The 26114-nt window shown below is 36.1% G+C and overlaps 5 protein-coding genes across 8 annotated transcripts; 2 read left to right on the top strand and 3 right to left on the bottom strand.

Annotated features, from left to right (window-relative positions):
• Nucleotides 1-8: 8 nt before the first annotated feature.
• Nucleotides 9-10068, bottom strand: GramD1B (GRAM domain containing 1B). Of its 2 annotated transcripts, none has more exons than XM_066393987.1 (3): nucleotides 9154-10068; nucleotides 5204-5490; nucleotides 9-5095 (listed from the first exon to the last, which is right to left on the bottom strand). In XM_066393987.1, the coding sequence occupies exons 1-3, from the start codon at nucleotides 9895-9897 to the stop codon at nucleotides 4030-4032; spliced, it is 2097 nt and encodes a 698-aa protein (XP_066250084.1). In that variant the 5' UTR covers nucleotides 9898-10068; the 3' UTR covers nucleotides 9-4029. The 2 variants fall into 2 exon arrangements, with proteins under 2 accessions (XP_066250084.1, XP_066250085.1); XM_066393988.1 differs by having other exon boundaries at nucleotides 9-5071.
• A 600-nt stretch (nucleotides 10069-10668) lies between these two features.
• LOC136411784 (EARP and GARP complex-interacting protein 1) lies at nucleotides 10669-11917 on the top strand. The gene has a single exon (XM_066394497.1). The coding sequence runs from the start codon at nucleotides 10774-10776 to the stop codon at nucleotides 11866-11868; it is 1095 nt and encodes a 364-aa protein (XP_066250594.1). The 5' UTR covers nucleotides 10669-10773; the 3' UTR covers nucleotides 11869-11917.
• A 764-nt stretch (nucleotides 11918-12681) lies between these two features.
• Nucleotides 12682-15933, top strand: AQP (aquaporin). 2 transcript variants are annotated; one of them, XM_066394005.1, is made up of 5 exons: nucleotides 12682-12962; nucleotides 13026-13219; nucleotides 13466-13658; nucleotides 13790-14010; nucleotides 15656-15933. In XM_066394005.1, exons 1-5 carry the CDS (start codon nucleotides 12889-12891, stop codon nucleotides 15859-15861), a joined length of 888 nt encoding a protein of 295 aa, XP_066250102.1. In that variant the 5' UTR covers nucleotides 12682-12888; the 3' UTR covers nucleotides 15862-15933. The 2 variants fall into 2 exon arrangements, with proteins under 2 accessions (XP_066250102.1, XP_066250103.1); XM_066394006.1 differs by having other exon boundaries at nucleotides 12683-12966.
• On the bottom strand, nucleotides 15885-21563 carry LOC136411421 (probable RNA helicase armi). The gene is made up of 12 exons (XM_066393976.1): nucleotides 21021-21563; nucleotides 19957-20312; nucleotides 19332-19906; nucleotides 19115-19280; nucleotides 18682-19009; nucleotides 18106-18469; nucleotides 17743-17966; nucleotides 17314-17478; nucleotides 17065-17262; nucleotides 16715-16956; nucleotides 16360-16608; nucleotides 15885-16305 (listed from the first exon to the last, which is right to left on the bottom strand). Exons 1-12 carry the CDS (start codon nucleotides 21349-21351, stop codon nucleotides 15982-15984), a joined length of 3522 nt encoding a protein of 1173 aa, XP_066250073.1. The 5' UTR covers nucleotides 21352-21563; the 3' UTR covers nucleotides 15885-15981.
• Nucleotides 21564-21686: 123 nt separating this feature from the next.
• angel (protein) lies at nucleotides 21687-25740 on the bottom strand. Of its 2 annotated transcripts, none has more exons than XM_066393989.1 (9): nucleotides 25477-25740; nucleotides 24346-24530; nucleotides 24056-24295; nucleotides 23929-24001; nucleotides 23606-23868; nucleotides 23281-23495; nucleotides 22792-23061; nucleotides 22370-22615; nucleotides 21687-22195 (listed from the first exon to the last, which is right to left on the bottom strand). In XM_066393989.1, the coding sequence occupies exons 1-9, from the start codon at nucleotides 25516-25518 to the stop codon at nucleotides 21987-21989; spliced, it is 1743 nt and encodes a 580-aa protein (XP_066250086.1). In that variant the 5' UTR covers nucleotides 25519-25740; the 3' UTR covers nucleotides 21687-21986. The 2 variants fall into 2 exon arrangements, with proteins under 2 accessions (XP_066250086.1, XP_066250087.1); XM_066393990.1 differs by having other exon boundaries at nucleotides 25603-25732.
• Nucleotides 25741-26114: the final 374 nt, after the last annotated feature.

The raw sequence follows: 26114 nt of genomic DNA, 5'->3' as shown, positions 1-26114 counted from the left end.
AAAACGAGTTTTCGATTGGAAAATATATTCACTAGTACCAATAAGTAAAATATAAACAGCCAATTTCTAGGATAAAAACGTATTCACACAATTCCAACAACCTTAACAAATACTTAATTGTCCATAATATTTAATTAATAAATACCTACAATAAAACGATTTCCTAATCATTTCCAAGAGACAGTCTAAGATGTACACTACCTTAAAGTCAGTTTTCCACTTGATCATTAAAATATGAAACTAACAGATAGTGCGATTTGTCTGCATAAATATGTTCAAGTGTATTTAACCGACGGGTAGAACTTAGCAGGAGATTGAACAACCCACCATAAGTTAGTCCGTGTAAAATTACCTAACAATACTATAATATAATGTACGTGTGTTCAAATAAACTGCTCAATAGATACCCTAAAACCATTAATGCTAAACCCAACTAGCTATCTATCACTTTCCCTATTCACAGAAGAATTTACCACAGAACTAATACTAATAATAGATTAGGGAACAATAAAACATTATCACAATAATTGCTTGTTATCATGAAGCGAGTTGCACAGGGTATTGATTCCGATTTATGGAATACAGGGTCGGCTAAATAGACAAGAGATAAAATAATGCTTCTTTGAAAGGTAAACCGTTCAAAACGATCACTAGTGGTGTTTAGAGTTTAACTTGATGTAGGTACGCTCTTGATATAAGAGTTTTCTCTCAGAAAATTTTAAATGTCTTTGTCCTGATTTCAAGTATGCAATGGCGCACATGAAGTTACTGGAAGTGCTAAAAATCCTGAAACACATATGCCGAAGACGTCCTATATAGAAATATCTAATAGATTCCTGGAACAAAATTAAAATTAATCTCTTTCAATATCGTTAAAATGAAATTTTTCCTTAGTGCTTTTTGGGACAAACCTAATTTTTAATAGTTCCACTAAAATAATTAATTCCAAATATCCTGATGAGTATGGTCCTTGTTCTGGCCATAATAGATCTCCAGAGGTGTAGGCACACAAATCAAGAATTTCTAAAACTCAATCTCTAACCTTTGAAATAACGTGAATTTGTATTTAACAAAAATGAAATTTTTGTTAACATCAGAGGTTTCTGAACTTTCTCACATTAACAACACTAACAACGCCCGTATTCTTCATAAGCGACTAAACCGAACTTATATCTATGCGTGTGAACGTTGTTCAATTTGTCACTTTTCGTAAAGGTTTAAATATATTTTGCCGACCCCCTAACACTTACCTTTTTTCCATAAATCCAATTAACCCGGCGTTGGTACGATGGGGTGTGACATACCCCAGCCAAAGTAAGTTGTGAATTAAAAAGAAAAAACCTACCATCCTCTTAGTTTTTGAGTCTATGTACCTTCGAATTAGACCTCATCGATGGCCTCACTGACGGGATAATCTCAACAGTAGTCATTTATGTATTTAGCTTGCGACTGAAATGGTCGGGGGTATATGAAACCCCAGTGTACCAGTGACGTAAAATAAGGTGAAAATGTGTTACATCTGTAATAGTGAAAATTTCATTTATCTCAGTTCTGATGATTTCATAACCCAAAGTAGGTAAACTAATGGTATTTCACTCTATAGTAAATGTTTTACTTCTTGGCACTTTAATTAAGTTTCTTTAATATGTCTTATGAAAATCAACAAAAACGCTTGGCTGAAATGTGGGTAATTTATGATAATATACCTGAGAATGCCGAGGAACCCTTATGATCTGAATCGGAGGGAGAATTGCGAGACCACGTGAATGAACGTTTATCCAATTCAGACAGGAAACAGTAGATTGAGTCATCTGACGAAATTGAAAATGAGCATTACGAACCCCTCAATGTAGACTAGCCTGCAGACGGTGATTCTACAACTAATGATCATCCTATTTCATCAAAGTAATATTCGATGATGGTACATGTAGGGTAAAAATAGAAAAACAAAACGAGTTGAGCCTCCTGGAAATCAAGCTGTAAGAATTAGAAGCGTAAATATAGTAGCACTTCTACAGAGTCCGAAGAAAACAGTAACAGCAGTCAAAACGCCATTAGGATGCTGGACCCTTTTGGGAGACAATGTTATGATGGACGATATTGTCAAACACACGAACGAAAAAATAAATCATAAGTTACATAATTATGCTGATAAACATATGATAAGGGAAACTAACACAATTGAATTAAAAGCTGCATGGGGACTTTTTTACCCTATTGGACTCTTTCGATCGAGACAAAATCTTGAAGACTTGTGAGCCAGTGATAGACCTGAAGTTGTTATTTTCAGGTATATAAAGCCTTTGGAAAGGTTTCAGATTTTACTTGCATGTCTTCATTTTAATTGCATAGGTACTAAAAACAAGAGATGTATTGACAAACTAGCACTGTCAAGAATGTTACACACCAGCGGAATATATGATGAAAATTTTCCAAAAATTGGAGATATTTGGCTGCCATTGTGGATTCAGACAATACATATTTAAGAAATCGGCCAAATATAGTATAAAAGAATTCGGGGTTGTAAATGCAATGACTTTCAACATTTTCAACTTGAAGGTCTATATTGATAAGCAGCCGGATGGACCTTTTTCTTTGAGTAATAAATCAGGTGATATAGTTCTGCGACTCGTAGAATCAGTGAGAGGTTTAAATAAAAATATCAATTTGATAATTGGTTTACAAGTTATCCCTTTCTCATAAAACTTCTAAAAGAATACAAACTCACTGCTAGCTATACTTTGAAGAAAAATAAACATCAAATACTTCCAGTGATGCTGGCAGTACGAGGCAGAGAAGAAAGAACCTCCATGTTTGGATTCCAATCCGACATTAAACTTGTTTCCTACATTCGTTAAAAAAGGAAAAAATGTTCTAATTTTTTTCCACTTTAGACTATGAGGAGAAAATAGACACAGGTACAAATGAATTGAAGAAACCCGAAGTTATCACGTTTCATAACTTCACCGAAGGTAGAGTTGACGTTGATGAATCATCTGGTATCTACAGCGTCTCTAGGAATAGTCGAAGGTGGCTCCTCACCCTGTTTTACTTAATTATCAACTCTGCAGCCATAAACGCCATAATTATATGGAAAAGTAATAACAATGACAAAATTGGCAAACTTTCATGCCGAAAGTTTCTGAAGAAACTAGGCTTATCTTTTGTCGAAGTGTACAGAGAAAAAAGGCAAGAAAATCCTCACGTACGACGAGAGCTTCGCAAAGAAGTTGCAGAAACGAGTGGAAGTTCTAATAGTCAGGGGATACGTAGTGACCCGTTAGTAAAAAGACAAAAAGTGTCAAGATGTTGTTAGTGTCCCAAAAAAAAACGATTGGAAGTCATTCTACACTTGCCATTCACGAAACCGTTACATATGCATGGATTACTGCTCTTTCACATGTGATGAATGTCAGGCCTCGGATAGCCCTTGAAATGTTTAATTTTTGCCTCAAAAAGAGTTTCTTTGTGTCGTTTTATTTTTATTGTTCACGGCAAAACAGGCAGTTTACCAAAACATTGATTTTTATTTGTTTTCTGTGGTTATAATTTTAGTGCCTTTTTCATATATGAAAAAAATTTATTTTCTAGCAAGTTTGTTTTTTTCTGGAAATAAAAAATATGTGTGATTAATTTCTATTTTGTATAATCAACAGTACTTATTAGGTGAAAAAAAACACCAAAACTAAAATTTCAAATTTTAAAATTATTGTGAAGATCTTTTATAAATAGAGGTATCACATAACCCAGTGTAGATATCACGTAGTATTTTCTCACCGTACCAATGCCAGGTTATTAAATCTTCAATTCGCAACACCCTGTGTAGGGCTTTAAACACTTCAGCAAAACCTGTGAAGCACCCATTTTAACTATTCAACTCAAAATCCCGTAAAGAAGGTATTTAAAAGCTTCAAGGGCAGAGAAATGGAATAAAGTGGAATTTCTCAATGTCCACTATCAAAATTCACTAAAAACTAGTCTGTTTCGAATATAAAACATCAAACACCTCAAGCCCACACAACGCCATTTTTACAATTCTCCCCCCTCATCATTTCTCCCATTCTTGACGCTCTCCATGACCTTGCTGACGTAATCGGAATGGATGGACTGCTGCAACGCCTGTAGCGCGTCTTCGGCTTCGCGCAGCAACCCTACCACATGTCTCAACGTAGACTGCCACTTCTGCGCCTCTAAAGTGCGCATCGACTCCTGTTGCTGCAACAGCTGGATCCACTCTTCGTGCGACTTCGGGGAGTTTTTAAGTGACTGAAAGTCCATCAATTTAACTGTTGGAGAAGCCTCCTCTAGCGACCACAGTTTGCAATACAAAAGCACGTTCAAAATAAGGAGTATGAGTAAGACAACGAGGACTATGGCCGTGCACACGTCGGTAGTGAAAATTCCCCCCGGTTGATGGAGAATTTTCTTCCTCGGGAGTTCCTCGAGGCTGTAACGGGGCATAGAGCTTAGTCGCCTGCGCCTGCGCGACTTTCTGCGTTGCTCGGGCACATTTTCCTCTCCTTCAGCTTGAAGCGCCTCCTTCAGCTTTGAAAAGAAATCTTCCAACCCGGACCAAACATTCCTCTCGATCATCCCCTTCACGAAACCCCACACCGTTTTCTTGAACTTCAATTGTCCGGTAACTTGAATTGAACTGTGCGTTTCCGACACTTTTTTCAAACAATAATGGACAAGAACGTAGAAACTCTCCGCGTAAGGAACTCCCGCGTTGATGCTCTCCACATTTAGAGCGTAAAGACTTCCCGATTTGCTGCAGGGCAACATACATTGGCGTTCGGTGACTTGACACGTTTTGGGTCCCATGGTTTGCCCCAGGGACAATGTGAGGTTGACCACTCGGCTTTTGCTGTTGTCCAAGGGGTTGTGGGTCCATGGTGTTTGCGTTAGATCAGACGTTTTGCGCGACGCGTGGAAATCCAGGTAGAATTTTGAGGAGGTGAACAGTAAAGTGAAGAGTTGGTCGATGTGAATGGGGTAGACTTCGTTAAAGAGAAGCCGCCCATCGTGGCGGGTAGTGCATTCGATCGGAGATGAATCTTCCGCTTTCATACTGCAACGACATGGATGAATGTTGCTAATAAAGTACGTAAAACAAATATCAATATAGGAACATGATATTAAAAATGATACCACAGAAATGTGATTAGAGTTCCTGGAAATTTACACAAAACACTTAACTTACCTAATAGGTCTATCACTCTCAGAATCAGAATTATCAGTTTGAGTTTGCCTGCCGTCCTTCAGCGGAGAATTCCCGTTAGCACTCGAAGATAACTGCATTGAACTGTTCCGTGAGTCATCTAGTTTGTGGTCCTCGCTAGAATGGTCCATCCCAGACTCGAGCACAGAAATAGGTTCTGCCTCACTAAACGACTCCACGGATAAATGAGAAGACAATTTGTCCTCTTCTTGATTGGGCGAAATGTAGTCTTCGTCGTCGCTTGTTAGACCCAGTTCATTGCCATAGCACTAGGCACACATACAAAAATCAAATGTAGGTTAAAACTAAAGAATTAAGAGGAAGATGCAAGTTTGGAGAAAACTATCTAAACGTACAGGGTAAAAAACTTCGATGCTTATGTTTACCCAAAATGAGACATAACCCGATAACCTTTATTTTTATCTATATTATTTGACTAATACATTTCGTCAGGTGTAATAAATTATTTGTATTTAAGTATAATCTCTATATAATTGGACTATTTCGATACATACTAAATCAAAAAATGTCTCTACCCTCCACAAATTACTGCATCTAGTCTTAATTGTATGCACAATATTTTCGCTCTTTAAGAATGAGGAAGTTATTTGACGAACTACGAGATCGGTTAAATAAATTCAAGGTTTCATAATTGGTAGCTCAAGAGAGTGCCCCTTTCAAATTTGTAAAAATAAAAACATTTTTGTCCACACCTCTATCAGAATATAGTCATTCTATAGATACCACCTTGTAACACTTACTCTCAAAAAGTCATTTTGTTAGGTGACAGCTTTGCCACAATATTCCTTTAAATTTTCCCAAATTGCAATGGTGAGTCTAGAATTTGAACAAGGTTTTCAAAGTGCACGGAACAGTTGTACCTGGACCAAACAAGCAAGATGCTAAATATTGTTAATTTAAATCACACACCTCCAGTTTTTTATTAATAACTCTCAAGGTTGTTCTTCACTCAATTCCGGTTCGTAATTAACCCTTCGAATACCGGGTAAAACATTTTTACACAATATACTAGGTGTAAAACAACACTCCTTTATTCCCCAATTTTTGTTAATAAGTGTGATGAGTACTATAAATAAAGGAAATCAAGTTCAATAAATTATAAGAAACTTTGAAATATTATCAATCAAAAAATGCAAAAGGTTTAAATCAATTAATTACACTGTTTGCACATAATGGAGGTGCTTTGATCTTCTTTGCAGACAAATTTCTTACACCTGTGGCACCTGGTGTTGACTTTTGCGTCAATGATTCTTGGGCAGAAGTAACCCCTTTATCTCTTCTTATGCTGACTGGCTGAATGAGATTGCTTTGATTTCTCCTCTGAAACACCTTCCCTTGCTTCTTCTTCCACTTGTCCTTCTATGTGGACAGATCGTAAGCAATGCTTCATTGACTGACTTCTCTTGTAAGTCTGTTTCGAACGCCAAGATTATTTAGTTGTCACCGGATTATAGGTATAGTCAAAAATCCAGTCCATAATCATCTTGGCTGCCACCTTGTGGAAACATCATAGTTTGATCATTGGGAAGGATTATACTTTTTGTTCCTCTAGCCGCATCATATAATTCTGGTCCCTACAGCCGCACCACACATTTGGTTGTTCTACCCTTAAACCACGTTTGGTCCTTCTATTCGGACCGAACAGAAACTAGACCCCAATATTTAGTAGAGATAAAATGGGGAAATTCCGTAAAAAAAGAAAGGACGGAGAGAAAAAGAAAAAGAGTAAACACAACAACCGACATGATTAATTGCTTCGCGGTAATGTTTACATAGTTAAATCAAAGAGGTTTGACACTTTAAATTAGGAATACTAGAAGTGCCAAGTGGGGTCTCAGGGGGACCACAACCTCGTTTTTTGAAGAAAAAAAATCTTAATAAATTAATTGTTATGTTGTAAAAAAGATATTCTGCTCTAAGCAAGTCAGACGGCTGGAGGAAAGCATTCCTGCAGTTTGGTGAGAAAATAATTCTTTTCAACAATTTTACATGAGAAAAACAAGAGCGTGAGGTCGTCAGCGACCCCACCCGGTATTCGAAAGGTTAATAATAATTATTGTTAATTTTGTTACATTCCCATATTTAGATGCCGTTATGTCCAAAATTATTGAATTAGAATTCAACTCAATTACGATAGACCTTATTTCGTTTTAAAAATTTACTTGATCTACATAACTTTATTTTGCCCCATCATGTATACCTAGTTCAAAGTTTCAGCAAAAATTAGTCCGCCTATAACCATAACATTTTTGCGTGTACCTTTTTCTCTGGATCTCTGTTTATTTTAATTGAGCTGCCCCAACTTATATAAACAATAAAATTATTGCCAAATGTGGATTTTATTGAACCCCTCAGTGGTGGACAAAAACAAAATACTAGTTTTGGGGTGAAACAAATAAAAATAGGCAAAAAAATATGTTTCAATATATTCAGAAATAAGCAAAACAATAAGTTAAAAAAATACTTTTTTTAATTTGTTTCAGTACATATTGCGTATAACGACCTCCAATAAGAACTTTGTACTAAAACATTAAGTACTTATTTACTTAGGAAGGTCTAATGTTAATAGCAAACCAATTCTAGTGGTAATTGCTAATGACTGTTTGATCATAGGTAGGTAGTTAAGTTTAAGCATAGGCTTTTACAATAGTATTTGAACTTTAAAACACTTTTTGTTTCCAGGGCGCTGTCTGCTATAAGTACATACTTGCAGGGCAGACGTATTACCCTGTGGTACAGGATTTTTTTATCACTAATATTGCTGGCTTTTTGTTTATCTTATGATTGTTTGCAAACGTAGGGAAACTCGCACCACCATTACTGCATAAAATGATAAGCTTGAGTATTTGGATGAAGTTTATGATAATAACGTTTTTATTACTTATTATTGTGTATTATCATTGCATTTTATCTTCCAAGGACATAAGTAATGACAATTTTGATTTGGAGTATTTTACTTTATTAGTCACTTTATTTTCTACCTATTTTACGCAAATCTTATCCCTCGTAATTTTTAACTACTCTTGCAGTGGACCAAAAAAAGATTTGTGTGTAGGTATAAATCAAACCAAATTCTGCACTTTTATTTCTCAAGCTGAATCTTGAAAGAATCTAAAATGTTAACATACTGTACTTGCCTTAATAACGAAACATTTTTAACTTCACACTTAAATGAAAAATTATTTTCCAAGAAATATAAGGAGCTACTGACTGAATTTCTACCTTGGAAATTTAATATTTCACATTAAAAAAACAAATTTTATGAAAGTCCAGAAACAAAAATTGAAATTAGAAATTATAAACTGGTAGTTTGTGCCATTTCAGAAAGTAAAATCATCGTGAAATTGGTATTTTATGGTATTTCTCCTAGCAAATGAAAGCATATGGGCATTGGAGTTCTTTTAATATAATTTTCAGGTATGAATCAGTAACAATACTAAATCTTTGTAGGAAAAGCAATGTTGCTGATTAATTTGTTAGTTAAATAATCAAAATATCCTTAGATGTAAATACCCATAGTGAACCAAGCATGATTTGGCAAACCACTTTTTAGATACTTATATCTTATTTATTAAATGAGCTATTATCTGTCTCATCACAGCTATATCTTATATCAGTATAAAATGGATTACTTACTTAAGTAATCTATTTTTATAGGTAACCACCCACGTTCTTCAAATATTATATAGGAAATGCAATTAATTAATGGGGTAATCTATTTTTAAACTAACTTCATATGTATTTTATTGTAAGTGGGAAATGTAATTAATTAATTTTGTTATGATATCTATTATCCAAGGTATTACACTGGTGAAGCAAATGGAAACTTTTCCAGATATAACATTTTAAAGTGCTTCTTTTCATTAATATGAGTTTGAATCCATTTTCTTTTAACTAATATATGCACATACCTGATGAACCCATGTCCACATCTCTTGCTGCGACATAGGCTGATCCATCAAAGCATTCTGCCATATTCGAAAGAGCATCAAATAAGCCTTGTCCCTCTGCACCAGACTGGTAAAAAAATACTTCTCGGTTTTGGTACATATTAGCACAGCATTTGGAATCACTAAGGCAGTTTTCTCTTTGGTAATTGCGGCAACATCTTTCCATTTTAAAGTGAGATTGGTTTCCCAACCAAAAATGTTTGCATAAAAACACAAGTAATTCTGTGTGATGTAGAGACGTCCCTGCACTAGAATCTCCTTCTGCAAGGCACAGGAATAATCCACAACCAACCTCTCATCTGTTGGGACTTCCCCAAAAAGTTTCTTAAAATCTTCAGATCTACTTTTGTAAGTTGGATACAATGAGTTGAACCATGAGGATTTCTTCTTGGTGCGACCGTCTTTTTTCTCTTTAACATTAGTTGACACGTCAGTCTTTTGGTCCGTTTGTGGGGAAGGATCAGGACTGCTAGCACTGCTCAGACGGCTAGTGGAGCTCTCCTGGCTGGAGGGAGACCCCTCGTGCTTGAAACCTTCTTTTGAGCTCAGGCTGATGTGTTCAAACTTTGTTGAATGATCTGTTCTGTTGTCGGGTTTGGGGCTGGGTCGGGGACTACTGCGGGGGCTCGAGGAAGGGCTGGTTAACGATTTACTCTCGTTGTTCGTTAGCTTCTCATTTGTGCACGAGGAAGACAGGGACGTCATACTGAATTCGGTTCGTTCATGCCGAAATTCATGGTTTTTATCTGCGGTCCGATAAAATACGATCGTAACGGGAAACAGGAAATGTGCCCCTGTACAGATGTCACTACGGACTCATCTTTATTGATAAAAATTGGCGCAAGCCAGAAATTGTAGATATTATTTTGATTTTGAAAAAAAGAAGACAGAGCAGATGACGTTAGACAGTTAGAATTACTTACACATGACCGATAAAAGATATACTAAATTTAGGTTGAAAATTAAAGTGTGGCAACGTTGTAGCAGACTAATAGACGCGTAGCCACTTTCTATATAAAATTTCATGGACTCTGAAATTAACGTACAAAATATTAAAAATAAAAGCCTACTGAATAATTGATTGTATTTTCAATTATGAAACACACATTTGACACTTTTTCTAAATACTAAAACTGACGGAAATACCAGGGAATGCTACATTTTTATTTTAAAATATTAAAATAATTTCTATGAAACTTGGCAATAAAATGTCCCATTAGTATCCAAAACCTATAAAATATGAAACCTTCCATTATTGCCTTATTGTGCCTTATACATATTTCCTTAAATTAGAAAGGAATTGGTCGAAATTAGCAATAGAAATAAAAGGTTATTGTGAGATGGTTTCAGTCATACACAGTTACCAATTTTAGCTTCATGACTTTCCAAGCATGATGGAAGTTCTAAAAATGACAGTAACACTGACACCTAGCCTAACCTCAAATCATTGTTTATTTACTTCAAAGCTGGTTTAAAATATAAGAAATTAAGTAAATCTTAATTAAAAACTGTATATTATTGAATTACTGCTTAAACTAAGACAAAATCCAAGAGAACTTCAACTACCCAATCCTCCATAACATGAACAACAAAAACACGGTAATCTATGGCCTCGAATTCCAGGCCAGAGCACTGGCCCCTCAGCTTGCTGAAACTGAAAAAGTGCGGTTCCTCATCGGCACTCAGTCCCTCAAGCAAGCCAACAATCAAATTCATTTAATAGACTTCAATGAGGAAATATCCACTGTAAAAACCACTGTTTTCCATCACTGTGAAGGTGAAATCTGGAAAATTTCTACAAGTCCTTTGGACGCATCAAAACTGGCCACCTGCTATAATGTCGTGCAAACTGAAAGCAGCTGCAGCTTCAAAACTGCAATTTTGAAACTCCCAGAAATGGAAAATCCTGATTCCATTGATTCTTTGGAAGTGCTTACAAAATTTGACACTGCAGACTATGGGGGTGAGATTAAGACAACAGAGTTCCATCCAACTGAAGCTAATAAGGCTGCTTCAGTGATTGACCACAATGTAATTTTATGGGATATCTCAGACTCAACTGCATCCACCATTAAAAGATTCCATTTGGATGGTAAGCACAGTCCTAAGTTCACTACAGGCAAATGGAACCCCCATCAAGGCTGTAATCAATTCACAGCTGCCACAGAAACTCATTTAAAAACTTATGATGTTCGGTCTGGAGATTTGGCATGGCAAATTGATGGAGCTCATCATCAGTTAGTCCGAGATCTAGACTTTAATATGAACAAACAGTACCATGTTGCCACTTGTGGGGATGATAGTTTTGTGAAAATCTGGGACTTCCGCCAACCTTCAACTCCAATATATTCAAGAAATGAACATTCCCATTGGGTCTGGAGTGTTAAATTCAATTACTTCCATGACCAACTGATCCTAACTGCAAGCTCTGATGCTCGAGTGTTGGTTTCTAGTGCTGCTAGTGTCAGTTCTGAGAATAGTGATGATGTGAATGCTACTGAGGATGACAAGAAATTGTTGAGTGATGGGCCTCTACAGTGGTGTGAGCATGAGGACAGTGTTTATTGCGCTGAGTGGTCTCCAGCAGATCCCTGGGTGTTTGCTTCTTTGAGCTATGATGGACGATTATTGATATCGCGGGTGAATAAGTCTTTAAAGTACCAGATTATGCTTTGAATTAGTTGTAAGTGTTTTGTGATATTTATTAAAAGATATATTGTTGTAATTTGTTTGTGTATAAGGAGGATGCTAAGCCCAAACATGTGTCCCACAATCCTACACCTATTCCCAGTTAAGTAAGAGAATATAGTGTAAAAGTGTATTTAATCTAGAAGTATTGGTTTGCCCAAATGATAGAGGTATGCAGGAATTTTACAATATTAGCTATTAAATTGGAATTAGTGGCGAAAGACAACAAATTAATTACATAAAAAAACAGAGGCAGAGATTCTTAATTCTTAACTTCAGACAGGCGGAGAGTCTTAACAAAATAGGAAACTATGACAGACAAATAATTCCCAATTTGAAAAGTACATTTCTATTTTCGGAAAACATTGTTAACTATGTAAAAATAAGACTTTCTGCTAATAATTGTTGTTCAAAAATATTGAAGAGTTGTGTAAAATTATGAAAAAGTTTCAGTTTGATTGCTTATGAACCAGTAATATAGATATTTGGCACGATCACAGAAATGCATACATATGTACAGAGAATGGTATTTATTTGAAATATTTGAATCTCTTCATATAGGATCAAGACATAAAAAAATACATTATTCCATGATTTATCAGATTTGTTGTTTTAATTAAAATAATAGTCATTACTTTTGAAAAGATAATTGGAGGCCGCTACAAAATTTAACCATTTCCTGCGCTCCTTCACAATTAGCTCGATATGTTATTAGTGCATGATTTTTGAATTTGATGAATCCCTTGTGGGTAAACTGTCGGTTATTTTCTGTATTTCAAAAAATGAAATCTGAATAATTTTATTTGGAAACTGCACTCCACTACTGAAAAACAACCTCTCTCTCTTATGTAAAAATAGAATCCAGAGTATAAATGCGTCTATTAATAAACCATCTCCACAATGTCCTCGGTTAAGTAATTTGTAGATATCCCACTGAAAACCAGTGGGATTACATTATTTCTATATGCAACTGTAAAGAAAGCATTTTTGCCCGTGGAAAGTAAAACCATGAGACCGAACGCTGCAGGTTTCCCGAAAATCTTGGCGCGAGCCTTGAAAAATGCAGGCATTACAGGGCACAAGTACGTAAGTGGATTTTTGGTGTTACTACTGCAGTGTTCTACATAACTCTTGGTTAATTTTAGTAAGAAAAGCAACGCTTTTGGGTTACATCCTCTGGCTTTGTCAATTATTTACATCCTTCTCACCCTTTACTTGGCTGAACAACTTAGGAAATTAGTCAATCACTTGACGAAAAGCGAAACTCTAGTAAGGCAATTGCTCTTGGAGTTTATAGCCACTCTGGAGCTTTGTGCAGCCTGTTTCGAGCTACTCATAGGTAGGACACAAGTTAAACATAACCGACGAAACTACATAAGTTTACATTACCTGAAAACATTATGTGCTCACATTGCTTGGATTTACTATTAAGGCCATATATGCTATTCCAATTTATAAAAAATCTCGTTTGCTTTTGTGGTAAGTAGATTTTTTCGGCCACTATCACCATCCAGGGCAAATATGGCAAAGCAAGACGTTTTATAAATTGAACTAACATGTAGAGCAGGCTCTACTGCTTAAACAGTTGCAGATAACTTCGGAGTGGGAACTTACGCTTTACTGTTATGGCTATTAACTCTGTGGTGGTCCACAAAGTGGGGCGATGCTACCGCTTGCCCTTACTGTCCCATGGAGGAGGCTTTTACAGGTGCAAGAACCTGGCAATCTGCCCTCAACATTGTTGCGGTACAGCTAGTCGCAGCTGTCTTTACATTTAGGTGAGTTCTTAACACAGCAAAGTGCCTTCATTAGTGGTTACGATCTTAAGTGACTAGTAATAGGGACAGAAAAAGGTCAGCATCACAATCTGACCAATGACGCGGAGTAAAGTGATTTTATTCATATTTAGATACGTGCAGCTACTGTGGGCCATGGAACTGGCAGAGACTCACAAAGACAAAGCGTATGAAGAATGCACAGCAGATTTGCAAGTCGACATGGTTTTGGGGTCTATAGTCGAGTGCGCCCTTACTTGTTCCTGCAGGGTGGTGTCGAAGATTTTAGCTGTGAAATCTTTCAAATTTTGCACGGTGATCGATACTTTCTTTGCCACAGTGATGGTTGTCTTAGGCGAGTATGAAATGAAATCTTTTAAATACAAAATGTCATCATTGTTCATCATCATTACCATTAAAAATGTATTTACGCTCAATTTTGCGCTCGTGAGTACCCGTAATAAGTCTCGAAATATCAGATGGATTTTAATTTTGAATAGGAAAAATGCACCTCCGAATCATGCAGTAGTGGTAAGGTAGAACTGAGGTCAAAGATTTCGAGGACAACGGATTGGAAAGAGAAGGGCAATTGAATGGCCTTCATAATTACTAATTTGTCTCTAATTGATTTTTTATGATATCATTTAAAAAGTAGTCTATGCAACTTGGTCAGCTTCGGATACTTAATACACCCAACTTTATTTATGTATACAGGGTGTCCCAGATAAGGATGAACAGCATGGGGATCTCGGAAACGGTAATAGATACAAAATGGTTTAAATTGGGAAAAAGTTAGGCAATTTAAAGCAAATTAATAATCTGTTTTTATATCGACGAAATTCCGAATGGTTACGAAGATATCCGGAAAAAAACGAATTTGGCGGTTTTCGTTTTTTGCAAATAACTCTTATACGGTTATAGTTAGAGGAATAAAAGTTTTACATTATTAAAGCACTTTTTTGAGAACTGTTTAGCAGTGTTGCCAGTTTTCTTGTTACATCCTTACTTTCGGAGAAAAATGAGTAAACTTTTGATTTTCATATGGGCGTGATATCAATTATTTATATTTTCAAAATCGTCATAAAATTCCCTTTTCAGCCATGCATTACATTTAATATTTTTCTCAGAAACTCTATGAGTTATAGCCATTAAAGCATTTTTTGATAAGTAGGCCATGATTTTGACTTATAGTAATGGTGCACATTAAATAAATGAATGCTGTGGAAACGTCAACATTTGATTCGATCCAAGTTTAGCCGCATTGTTGTTATTAAATACATAATTTGAAACAATTATTTTTTTAATTTTAGGGTGATACCAGTAATATATTTATACTTTTAAATAATGTTGACGTTTCCACAGCATTCATTTATTTAATGTGCACCATTACTATAAGTCAAAATCATGGCCTACTTATCAAAAAATGCTTTAATGGCTATAACTCATAGAGTTTCTGAGAAAAATATTAAATGTAATGCATGGCTGAAAAGGGAATTTTATGACGATTTTGAAAATATAAATAATTGATATCACGCCCATATGAAAATCAAAAGTTTACTCATTTTTCTCCGAAAGTAAGGATGTAACAAGAAAACTGGCAACACTGCTAAACAGTTCTCAAAAAAGTGCTTTAATAATGTAAAACTTTTATTCCTCTAACTATAACCGTATAAGAGTTATTTGCAAAAAACGAAAACCGCCAAATTCGTTTTTTTCCGGATATCTTCGTAACCATTCGGAATTTCGTCGATATAAAAACAGATTATTAATTTGCTTTAAATTGCCTAACTTTTTCCCAATTTAAACCATTTTGTATCTATTACCGTTTCCAAGATCCCCATGCTGTTCATCCTTATCTGGGACACCCTGTATAGTAGAGCAATGTTATAGCTGTCAATCATTTTTATAAGAAATCCGTATTGCCAATGCACTAATTTTCATTCGAATTTTTGTTATAATGAGAGAAAACAAAATTTAAAAACAACTTTTTGACTTTATAGCGTTTAATCTATCCGGTGGCTATTTCAACCCAGCCTTGGCGACCTCCCTGAAATTTGGATGCGCAGGCAACACTATTGTCGAGCACGTCTTTACCTACTGGGTGGGATCCTGCACAGGTGCCCTTTTATCCTGCATCATATTTGAATCGAACGCAGTGCAAAGATTCCTCAAAGGGGAGAGTGTCGAAGAGCGAAAGGACGAATGATTTTTTGTATTTAAAATTTTGTTGAAGCCTTATTTTGTTTTTTTGTTTGTCCCAAATAAAGAAAGATTTTGTTAAAAAGACGTGTTTAATAATTACACATAGTTATTTTCAAATTTACCATTAGGTACTAAAAGAACACCCAATGTACGCCCCATTAGTCACGCAGTACTGAATCACAGTCCTCCAATAAATGTCATTAGCTAGTAATCGGGGGTTGCCGATGATGATTAATAAGGCCTTCGATCGGGATATGGCAACGTTAAGGCGTCTGGGACTGGACACGAAGCCCAGACTGTGCTGCAAGTCGCAGGGCAAGAAGTCACTTGAAGATCTCACCGTGGACAGCAAGATGATATCAAATTCTTGTCCTTGAAAATCGTCAACAGTCCCCACTTTGGGCATCGGAAACTCAGCTTCTCGAAGAATAGCGCGGATTTCACGCACCTGGTCAAATCCCACATACAATATCACCTAAAATGCTCAAATTCTATCACAAACCTGTTTAACATACGGAGTTATAATTCCGATAGCAGAGGCCTGCACTCCCAGTCTAAGAAACTCGTTCATGTAATAGAAAACTTGGGCTGCTTCATGGGGATTGTACCAGGACGGGGAGTCCGCGGTTTGATAATTCTTGCCTTCTACTCCGTGAAAAACAATCGCTGGTACTTCCCCATTAACTGTTTTAGGTAAAATTGGTTCTAGAGAGTTGAGCAAGCGTGCCTCCTTGCTTTTAGTGGAGGAAATCTACATTGAAGTGTTTATTTGCACTGCAGCTATACGATTATCATAGTGATTGTGGGAAGAACTGAATAACGTACAGACTATCGTGTATTATACTTTATTTACTCACCGTAGGAATAAGATCTCCGTGGTAAAACAATGAACTGAAAAGATTCAAAATGGTCTCCAAACTTCGATAATTATAAAGAAGTTTGGTGAGAAATCGTGGATCGTAGCCGCCGCTCTCTGGGAATCCCTGTAAATCTCTGATGTAGGGAAATCGGTTAGTGAGGCGTTCCAAATAGGATTCTTCCAGACCATATTGTTTAGCTATGCAGCAAATAATCACAGGCCCAAGTTGCATGGGATCGCCTAAGAGAAGGAGATTGAGAAAGGGTTCCATTGAGATGCTTAATTTTATTTTTAGCAAAAAACGAACTGTTAAATGTTAATTTTATAAAAAAAACACACAAAACACACCGGCTAAAATAATTTGTCCGGAACATTTGTCCAAAAACGAAATAGGAATCATGACTTCTGGTTCTGAGGCCTGCCCTGCCTCGTCCACGAAAATGTGCGAAAAATGCCCTCTTGGAAAGGTCATGGTATGTAAAATTCCCGCTGAAGAACACGTGGTGACGGTAATTTTGTGCCTGCCCAATACGGATCTACTGCAATCTGAAAATAGTAATTTTCAGTTTTTCAGTGTTCTCTGTTCTTGAATCCCACCGAAAGTCATTCCATTCTGAGTTAAAATGTTCTCATCCGCGCAGCCTTCTTTGATGATACTTCCAGTGGCGCAATAGGGGGTTAATTTGAGGGGGATGTTATCGCTTAATGCGTAATTTACTGAGACCAAGCGTACCAAATTTCCTGGCTTTAGGACTCCCGAATCTAAATGAAATCAATTTGCAAGCTGCTAAAGCCTCTTTAAAAACTAAATTAAAGTTTAAACTCGATCTGAAGATTAAACATTCAAAATTTGAAAAATTTAAGATATTAACGATTATGTCTCAAAAATCATATGTAGTCTAGGAGATAAGAATGGATCATGAGATAACTCACTAAGATCCTCTATTTAAATGCTGTTTGTAAACCTTCAGTTGAGGCCTTTACTGTTACGGATAGAGTTTAAACTTAATTTTTGCGTGAGTTTACCAATAAGTCTCAAAGCGATCAAATCAGCTGCGCTATTCGACGGTGTAGCTACTAAAATCCGGCACTTTGGCACCAGTTTCATCACCTGTAAAACGCTCTCGGTGACTGTCACGGTTTTTCCCGTTCCCGGAGGCCCAAAAATTATATAAGGAAGTGGGCGGGAAACCCCCTTCAAAATGTTTATTACTGTGTCTTTCTGCACGCAGTTGAGCTTTTTGTTGAACCTGAAAGCAGAGGTTAGGGTGAAGAAGTAGAGGACTTAAAACCAAACTACAAACATGAAATTAACAAAATATTTTAGAAATAATAATGTATATATTTTAACTGTAATTAATAATAAGTCCGAAATGCTGTGAAATTTACCATTCGACTTTCAAAACCTTTTTTTCGTTCCCGGTATCTATATAATTATTTCCATCTTGATCAAACAAAGAATCACTCAAACTTCCATTAGACGAAAGTGAAGAGCTGCTACCATATTTTTCTTTCTTAGCCTTTATCCTGGCTTCCCGGGCCTTACGAATGAGCTCAGGAGCTGTGAGTAATTTTCTTGAATTAGGACTTGTGATTTGCTCTAAATTAGCACTATTAAGCTTATTGTGAGGCTCATACACAAATTCCACTTGAGTATTTTTTTCGATCACTTTAGTGGGAAACAGCCAATCTCTTCCTAAGTGTCTGGCCACCAAATATACAGCGTGATGTAGTCGTCGATACGACGTTCGACCTGGGACATATACAGGGTGTCAAAAAAGTGTTTGAAACATCCGAATATTTGCTCAAACAAAAATAAAAGTGTTATTTTTTAATATTCCACATTCTTTAAATTAAGGTTGGTTCGCCACTGACTTTCGGGTAATAAAATTGCTATTCATTTTAGATATGAAAGGTCTAAAACGTCGATTCCTCTAGTTTGAAATACTCCCAAAATTAACCTACCTGGAATTACTCTAACAGAGTAATCTTCTCCGCGATACATGTCATGAAACATAGGAGAAAATTTCAAGTAAACATGTTTAGCACCGACTTTAAATACGTTGCCTTCGAATTCTTCATTGGAATTTCCGAAAGGATCACTGGCGATTATCCGGTCTCCCAAAATTATGCTCGGTCTCTTCTCTGCTAAATTTTCGATTTCGAGCATTAGAAAGTCTTTATTTGGAATGAAACAAGCCCGGTCCTGGTCGTATTGTCGTATATGGATTAGATTTGCTATTTCGTCCATGTGGAGAAGGGCGTGAAATTTTTCCTCGTAATTGGTGGAATCCTAATTAAACAATCCTAATTAATAAAAGGAACCACCTACTTAAGTAGTTTATGTTTCTTTTTGTTCCTAATGCAAAAACGGTAAAACTGCCTCAATGTAACTTACGAGATTAGAAAACAGACTCCTTTTGACTACTTTAAGTTTCTCGATAAGGTCCACATTATAGTTTTCTGCGCCCCCATTTTGAATCACTAGATCCAACATCTTCTTTGGTATATTGTATTCGGGAAATTTGAAAGCTTGAAACCGTACAAACCTCTGTTTCTGACCTCTAAAATCAACGTGTTTTACTTCCAAACAAAAATACAAAATCAGTTCTTACCTAATCAATTGCTTGGAACTAGAATAAGCGTTATTGTAATTGGGCACACGTCTACTCTTCTGATAAGACCTACCACTGATACCCAAATTTACGTTAATATTAACGTATTTTCCTAGTGTAAAGGATTCAAAAGTGAATTCAATAAACTCATTGCTGGTCCCTATTGTTTTAGGAGTGCAAAGCAATTCTACGTTAAAGCTTGAGTTTGGCAATATTTCCTTAGATTCCCTTAATTTGTCGGTAAGAGCAATTTGGGAGTTTTCAGACACTTTCAGATTAAGCAACTTAAATACTTCTTTAGACTTATTTTCTAAGTTTATGTTAAAAGTCTCACTTTGACCCAATTTATCGAAATTGAGAAGACAGTCCGAAATCTCTAACCCCGGATGGGTCAACTCAAACTTCCCGTTACCTTTACTTTCAACATTTTTAAACCTGTTAGTAATAAACTTAGGTAAAATTTTCAAAGCCCGCCAGCTGCAACCGTTTTGCTCTGATTCTATTATCTCCACCACTACCTCGTCCCCTATCACCGGAATATATCCACAATTCAGAGAATCTCTATTAATAAAGATCTAAAATACGATTCTAGGAATTTGAACTTAAAACATACTATTACCATCACATTATTGTTAATGATCCCATAGTTCTCCTGGGAATTCCACAAAGTTACTTTTCCGGACTCAATGTGGGGTCTTATAGGCCATAGTTTATTGACTTCAATAATCTCACCGCTGAGATCAAGAGCATGTTCGTTGACCTCATATTTAACTTCAACTTCCACCCAGTCTCCAACGTATGGGATGAACTCAACATGGGTATGATCTAAGTTCACTTTAATGTCGCCGGGAGTGAGGAAAACGTTTCTTTTCTCGCGCTTTTCCACTTTGCAGACCATCACGCGAGTGGCTGCAACGTTCTCACGAGGTACTATCGAGTCCCAAGTATTGATATGGGTTACGTTGTAAATATCGATTTTGCCTTAAGTATAAGTGGAAATAATATTTTTTACTAGTCAGAAACACTGTTTTTCTAACGTTCTACTGCAAGGTTTCGGCATTTTGGTCAATTATAAATTTTACGCGTGTGTGGTATATTTGCAAAAATGTCGAATTCTTCCGAATATATCCGAGAAAACCGAATATTTAACATTTACTCATCTTAGATATCTTGGTGAAGGAGGGTTAAATAGGTATCATTTATTTCATCTTTCGATTCGGTTCGGTTCGATACTGTCTTAATTGAACTTAATATTAAACTTTCATAGTTTCAACATCTATTGTAACAGCACGACGAATGTTACCTTTTGAACACTGAGGAATATTGCAGAGAATCCCTAAATATTTTTACTAAATTTTAATTGTTAGAAAATGATAAAATTTCTTTTTTTTGGAATTGTAGGCTTTGTACAGTAAATTGCAGTGGCAATGCAATTTTCAGATCTATGAGAATAAGTTGGCATGGCAGTGGTGAATTACACAGGAAACAAGTTAAAGAAATTTTAGAGCCATGGAAAAAAATACTGGTAATCTTTCATTTAATTGCTGACAGTGTTACTTTTGGGCAGTGGTCTAAAGTTTTCTTATTTACCAAGTATGTCTTTAATCAGATAATTAATTGGTTTCTGCCTTAAATGCCAAAACCTTACTTGTATTAAATATAACAACTTCTAACTATGGACACATATACCTTCAGAAACGAGCATCTGATAAGAGACACGATCTCCAACTTGAAAATACTGCTTCGAGTCTTCATTTGAAAATTCATGGCAGGTATCAATGATAAACTTTTCACCCTTGATACCTGTAATAGCCCCTATCTTGGTGAAAAAGTTATTCTCTTTTTTAGAAGAGATTTCATGGAATTTCTGTAGAGTATCTAAAGAATCATCACAGTTAGAAACTTCCAGCAAGCTTTCTATCACTGTTAACTCGTCATTTTCTGCTAGAATGGCCGAGGCTTCTTCATAACTTAGTTCAGGGTGAGGATTACGAAAAAATGATAATATGTAACTAAACATAATTTAATTATTCTAACTTAAAATTGGTTGTTTCTTCCACATTTTTCGTCACTTAGGAACACAAACTTAAACAAATTTGAAAATATAAACACGAAAATTGTGAGGTTAGAAAAATTTCAGTTGACATTCGACATGGTTGGTTATTTCTCTTTACCCTGTATAGAGTAAGAGAGACAAACACACTGTTATTAGTTTCTCCCTTTACTAGATATATTATTGGCTCGTTGCCATCACGTTGAAGAGAGAAGAAAACAACAGCATGCGCGTCATAACTTTGACACTTCAAAAATTCAAATTTCGCCACAGGCGGGAAAATAAACACATGAAAATAGAACTTTTCATAATGAGATGTATTACACACGTATTCGTCTTATATCTTCTTAACGGGATCGTATTTACATATCACAGAAATCGTTAATGAAATGCAATTCAAAAGTCTAAAAAAATGTTCCAAAACCGCCATTTTTGACCCCGGTCAACAGAGGTAACAGTTGTACAACTATTACAAAAACGGGGCAAATATGAGGTTAGCTCCCATTAAAGTATATTTGATGAATGGCGTGTTGTTCAGCAGAAATTACAATATCGACTCTTCCGAACAGGACATTGTTGAACTGCGTCAAAAACTGCACTAATTATACTTTCAAGTCAAACTTGGCAACCAAGCTTAAATGATCGGACCCCATTAGGCTATTCGGGGTGCTCATACACCCCAATTCGCTCTTTAGCGGCAACCGATAAGTTGACAGCAAGTTCAACTTGTGGTCGTCCACTTTATCGCCCCGTTTCTTGCCACTGTAGAAGATATAATCCACTGTTATCCATTCGTCATGAAAAGTCGTGCCTGGAAAATTTATTATAGTTATTTTGCATAGACTTCCACACTAGTGCAGCAACATGACCGCAGTTATCTGTATCCGTTTTGTGCGGAATTTCACTATCACAGTAGGAGAGTAGACAAAATCGACGATAGTGTCGTACTTGATGCGTACTGTGCGAGTTTTCGAATACTACTTACCTTCTGGATCCTCTCGCAATCCATGCTGATAAGCCGATTTCAAAGCAAACAAATGAGTTAATGTTCCAGACGAAAATAAGTCCAGATCTATGACAGTTTTCGAACTGACTTTAACTACGTTTTTATCGCTGTGGTGAAGTCTAATAAGAGCCAATTCCTCGGTTCTAGAAACATCTTCATTTTTTTCTCTTCGTTGTAATAAACTTGCGTGTTGGCACGAGTCGGTTATTTCTAAGCGGCTGGGTACTAGAAGTAAAACAAATAGACATATTTAGCATAAATGATTCACATAAGTAAAGGCATAGAGAAATGAATGTTGCAAAAGAAAAACAAGTATTCACTTGTTGCGTATAGCAATCGTATCCCATTTCGTCAATTATTAAGAATTTCTTTTAATAAACTAATACAAAACTTTAACTTACCCAAAACACTCCCATGCCGCGGCGACTCCGCCTGATGCATCTTATTTTTGGCTAAGTGGTCATATTTAAGAAAACCTTTGGTTATCAGCTCATATACTACTGAATCGGGGGTGGAATTAAAATCCCCGGTAATGATTATCGGCCAATACTTGGGCATTCCCTTGGTATTAAAATAGAAACTCAAACGCTCAACTTCGGTGAGCAGTAGCTGAGTTTGGGCCAACCGAACATCTTGTCTTCGCGGGTTGTACAATAAATGAGTGGTTGCGACTGAAATAACATAATTGTAATCTCCTGATTTCTAGAAGATACAAATGACTTTTGGTAAGCGTGTTAGGAATAACTTTGTCGGAAATATTGAATGGGAGATCATTATGTTACCGGCAAACTATCCAGTACTCAATACTATGGTAATTTTACTATTTATATTCCTGACAAAGTTATGACATATTTTTGGACCCATTGTACAGATATCGCAAATTCGCTAACCTACAAACTGCTTGCTAGGGCTCCGCCGAGGGCAAAACTTCGCAATAATGGCAATATTGTCCCTATTCAATACCGAAACGTTCGGCTGATAAAATTCGACGGTTTCATATTCAACTAAAGTCAGTCTGTCAGTTTTGTAATAAATGGCACAACCATCACAGCGAATTCCTGTGCGTTTCTTGTATAGTCCTTCATATCCCAACGTTTCCAGCTTACTGGGAAATTGAAACTTTATTATGAATTCAATAAATACTACACCTGCACCTTTCACAATAAGCCTATAAAAACAACCCCTACGACCCTGCATACACATACAGGGACTTACCTAAAATAGCTTTTAAGGTGAGAATGCTGCACTTCCTGCAAACATAAAACATCTGGCCTCATAGTTTTGATTTCGTTGAACAAATTCTTCCATCTAAGCTCCCAATTGAGGGCTTTAGGGTTGTGGAATCTGTACAAATATGGGTGCTCATCTAGTAGATCTTGAGCCAGAACATTGTAAGACATTAAGAGAAACTCAAAACTGTGTTTAGCTGAATTCTTTTTCTGGCGATTCACCTCTTGCCAGTATCTTTTGGAAAGCACCTTTAAGTGTATGAATGGAAAAATAATAACAATATAATTTTACAGTGACTTGTAGGTAACCTTTAAAATCTCAGTAATCTCTCCTTGATTGTTTGCTACAGCTGCCGCATTATCACTTCTCTTAACAAAATATCTAAATTTATGAACCTGTTTCAATTAAATGTTATCAAACACTTAAATTACTCGCCTTTGTTGTATGTTTTGGACGTTGCGATTATGCATTAGGAAATTGTGAGGTGTGATATTCTGGCCAAATTCAAAATTTCTATACAGTGATTGCTGTGGTATGCACGTATAATAGCCACCGTTTTGTACTGATGAACTTCCAAACTGGGTTTCTTGGAATGGACTATGTGCCTCAGTGAAACTTGAGAAATACCGTTCCTCACATACAAAACCAGAGGGAAACCGAAAATTGTGAGGTGAACTAAAGCGGAGAACTCTAAGCTAAAGAGATATAACACAGAGGAAACTTACCTAAAATGGATATTTTCTTCACTCCTCGCTCGGCGAAAATTCAAATCATTCAAAAAAGCATAGTCATGGGGACCATCCATTTCTATACAAATTGTATTGGAGATATGAACCGTATTGCCTGGATTTGATAGTGATTTTTCTGGATTTAATGTGGGTATTGACAAGTATTTGAGGGATTGTTTAGGCTAAAATTTTAATTAATTTTAATTTCATTGCAAATTATAAGAGAGGAATACACTATTGTTTAATTTTTGTACACAAAAAACCTCAAGATATCTTAAGAACACCTTTAGCATGTGCACTAAAATACCTCAGTGATCTGCCCCTTATTAATAAAGTATAATGAAGGTGTATACAGAAATGTGCAGGATTGGCAAATTTAGAAGTTTATATGGGAAATCTTGGCCACTATAGGTGACAAAGAAAAAATGAATAGAGCATTGTTGATGACTTTTTTTGAAAACAAATAGTAAAATCTCTTGTCTGACCATTTTCTATAAACCCTCATGAGTTAATTATCATGTTAATACCTTCAGTATTGTTTCAAAAAAGTATATTTGGCCCATACTAGTCCCAACATGTGTTAGTCCCTTTTAAAGGGAAAAATCCTCTTTCCAATGATGCATAAATCAATTACAATTTATATGTTATAAAAGTACAACTTTATGTTATAGCTGAAAAACTGACTGAACTGTAAAAATTTTCTGAATATTATCATTATCTACTCAAAAATGTGTCCTGATACTGTAGGAATCATATTTATGTAACAAATATATTTTCTAAATAAGGCCAAACTCAAACTCTTGCTTCTGGTCAGAAAACCAAAGATGAATGAAAATGTTAAATCACTGTTCTAGACATGTTGCCAAAAAAGACGCTGGGAGTCCTGTGTTCACTTTTCTTTGTCCTCAGTAGTTCCTGAGATGTCCTATATAAATTGTATAATTTGCCTGTATTGTGCTGGGTGAAGGCAAGAATTATAGGCAAAGAGTACAAGTGAAATCAAACTGGTTACTACTGCTACAAAGGCAAACTAAAAGGATCAGAAGTTGATGCAGGAAACCTGGCCATAATCTCATGTTATGCTTACAAAACAAATAACTATTTGAACATACAAGCATTGTTTCCTACCAGGAGTAGACTGAGACTGATCCGAGGTACAATCCATACCATTTCCAGAGTAGGAAAGTGGTATTTACTTTGCAAAGGTAGAAATTATTACACAATAAATTTGTTGAGTGACTAGAACAGTAATACCTGAAAATGCAGTCCTGAGGTACGTTGAATTTAAAAGTCCAGATTTGATTTAAAATCGAATGTTTTGCCTTTGGTCCTTTTCTACTTTATAGCTATTTTTTTTTGATATTTTTGACAACTCACCATTTTTTTTTCATGATTTTTTATTTAATTCCCACACACATCCTACTGCATCGAAGCCGCATTTGTGAATCTGGCAACAGTGTATTCGTGTTGAACATTTTTGCTACCTAACCCCACTTTATGCACATGATAAATTATTAATTTTAAGTTTTTTTATGGCTAATTATAGTTAAAAATGGGAAGGGATCTTGGAAATATCAGAGTTGGGGGGTACATCTATATGTTAACCAGTTTCTGAGGTACAGAAAAATGCGCAGATTGGACCATTTACAGGTAGATATATTTGGCTGCGCTCACATAAGGGACCGAGCTACCGAAAGTCTTAAACCTCCTGGATTGACCTTTTATAGTTAAAATTCTATTTGATTCCATTGGTAAAAAACATACCC

Source organism: Euwallacea similis, chromosome 10, assembly GCF_039881205.1.
Source record: "Euwallacea similis isolate ESF13 chromosome 10, ESF131.1, whole genome shotgun sequence".
Lineage (NCBI taxonomy): Eukaryota > Metazoa > Arthropoda > Insecta > Coleoptera > Curculionidae > Euwallacea > Euwallacea similis.
Note: the sequence above shows the minus strand (reverse complement) of the source record. Positions and strands in the feature narration are given on the sequence as shown.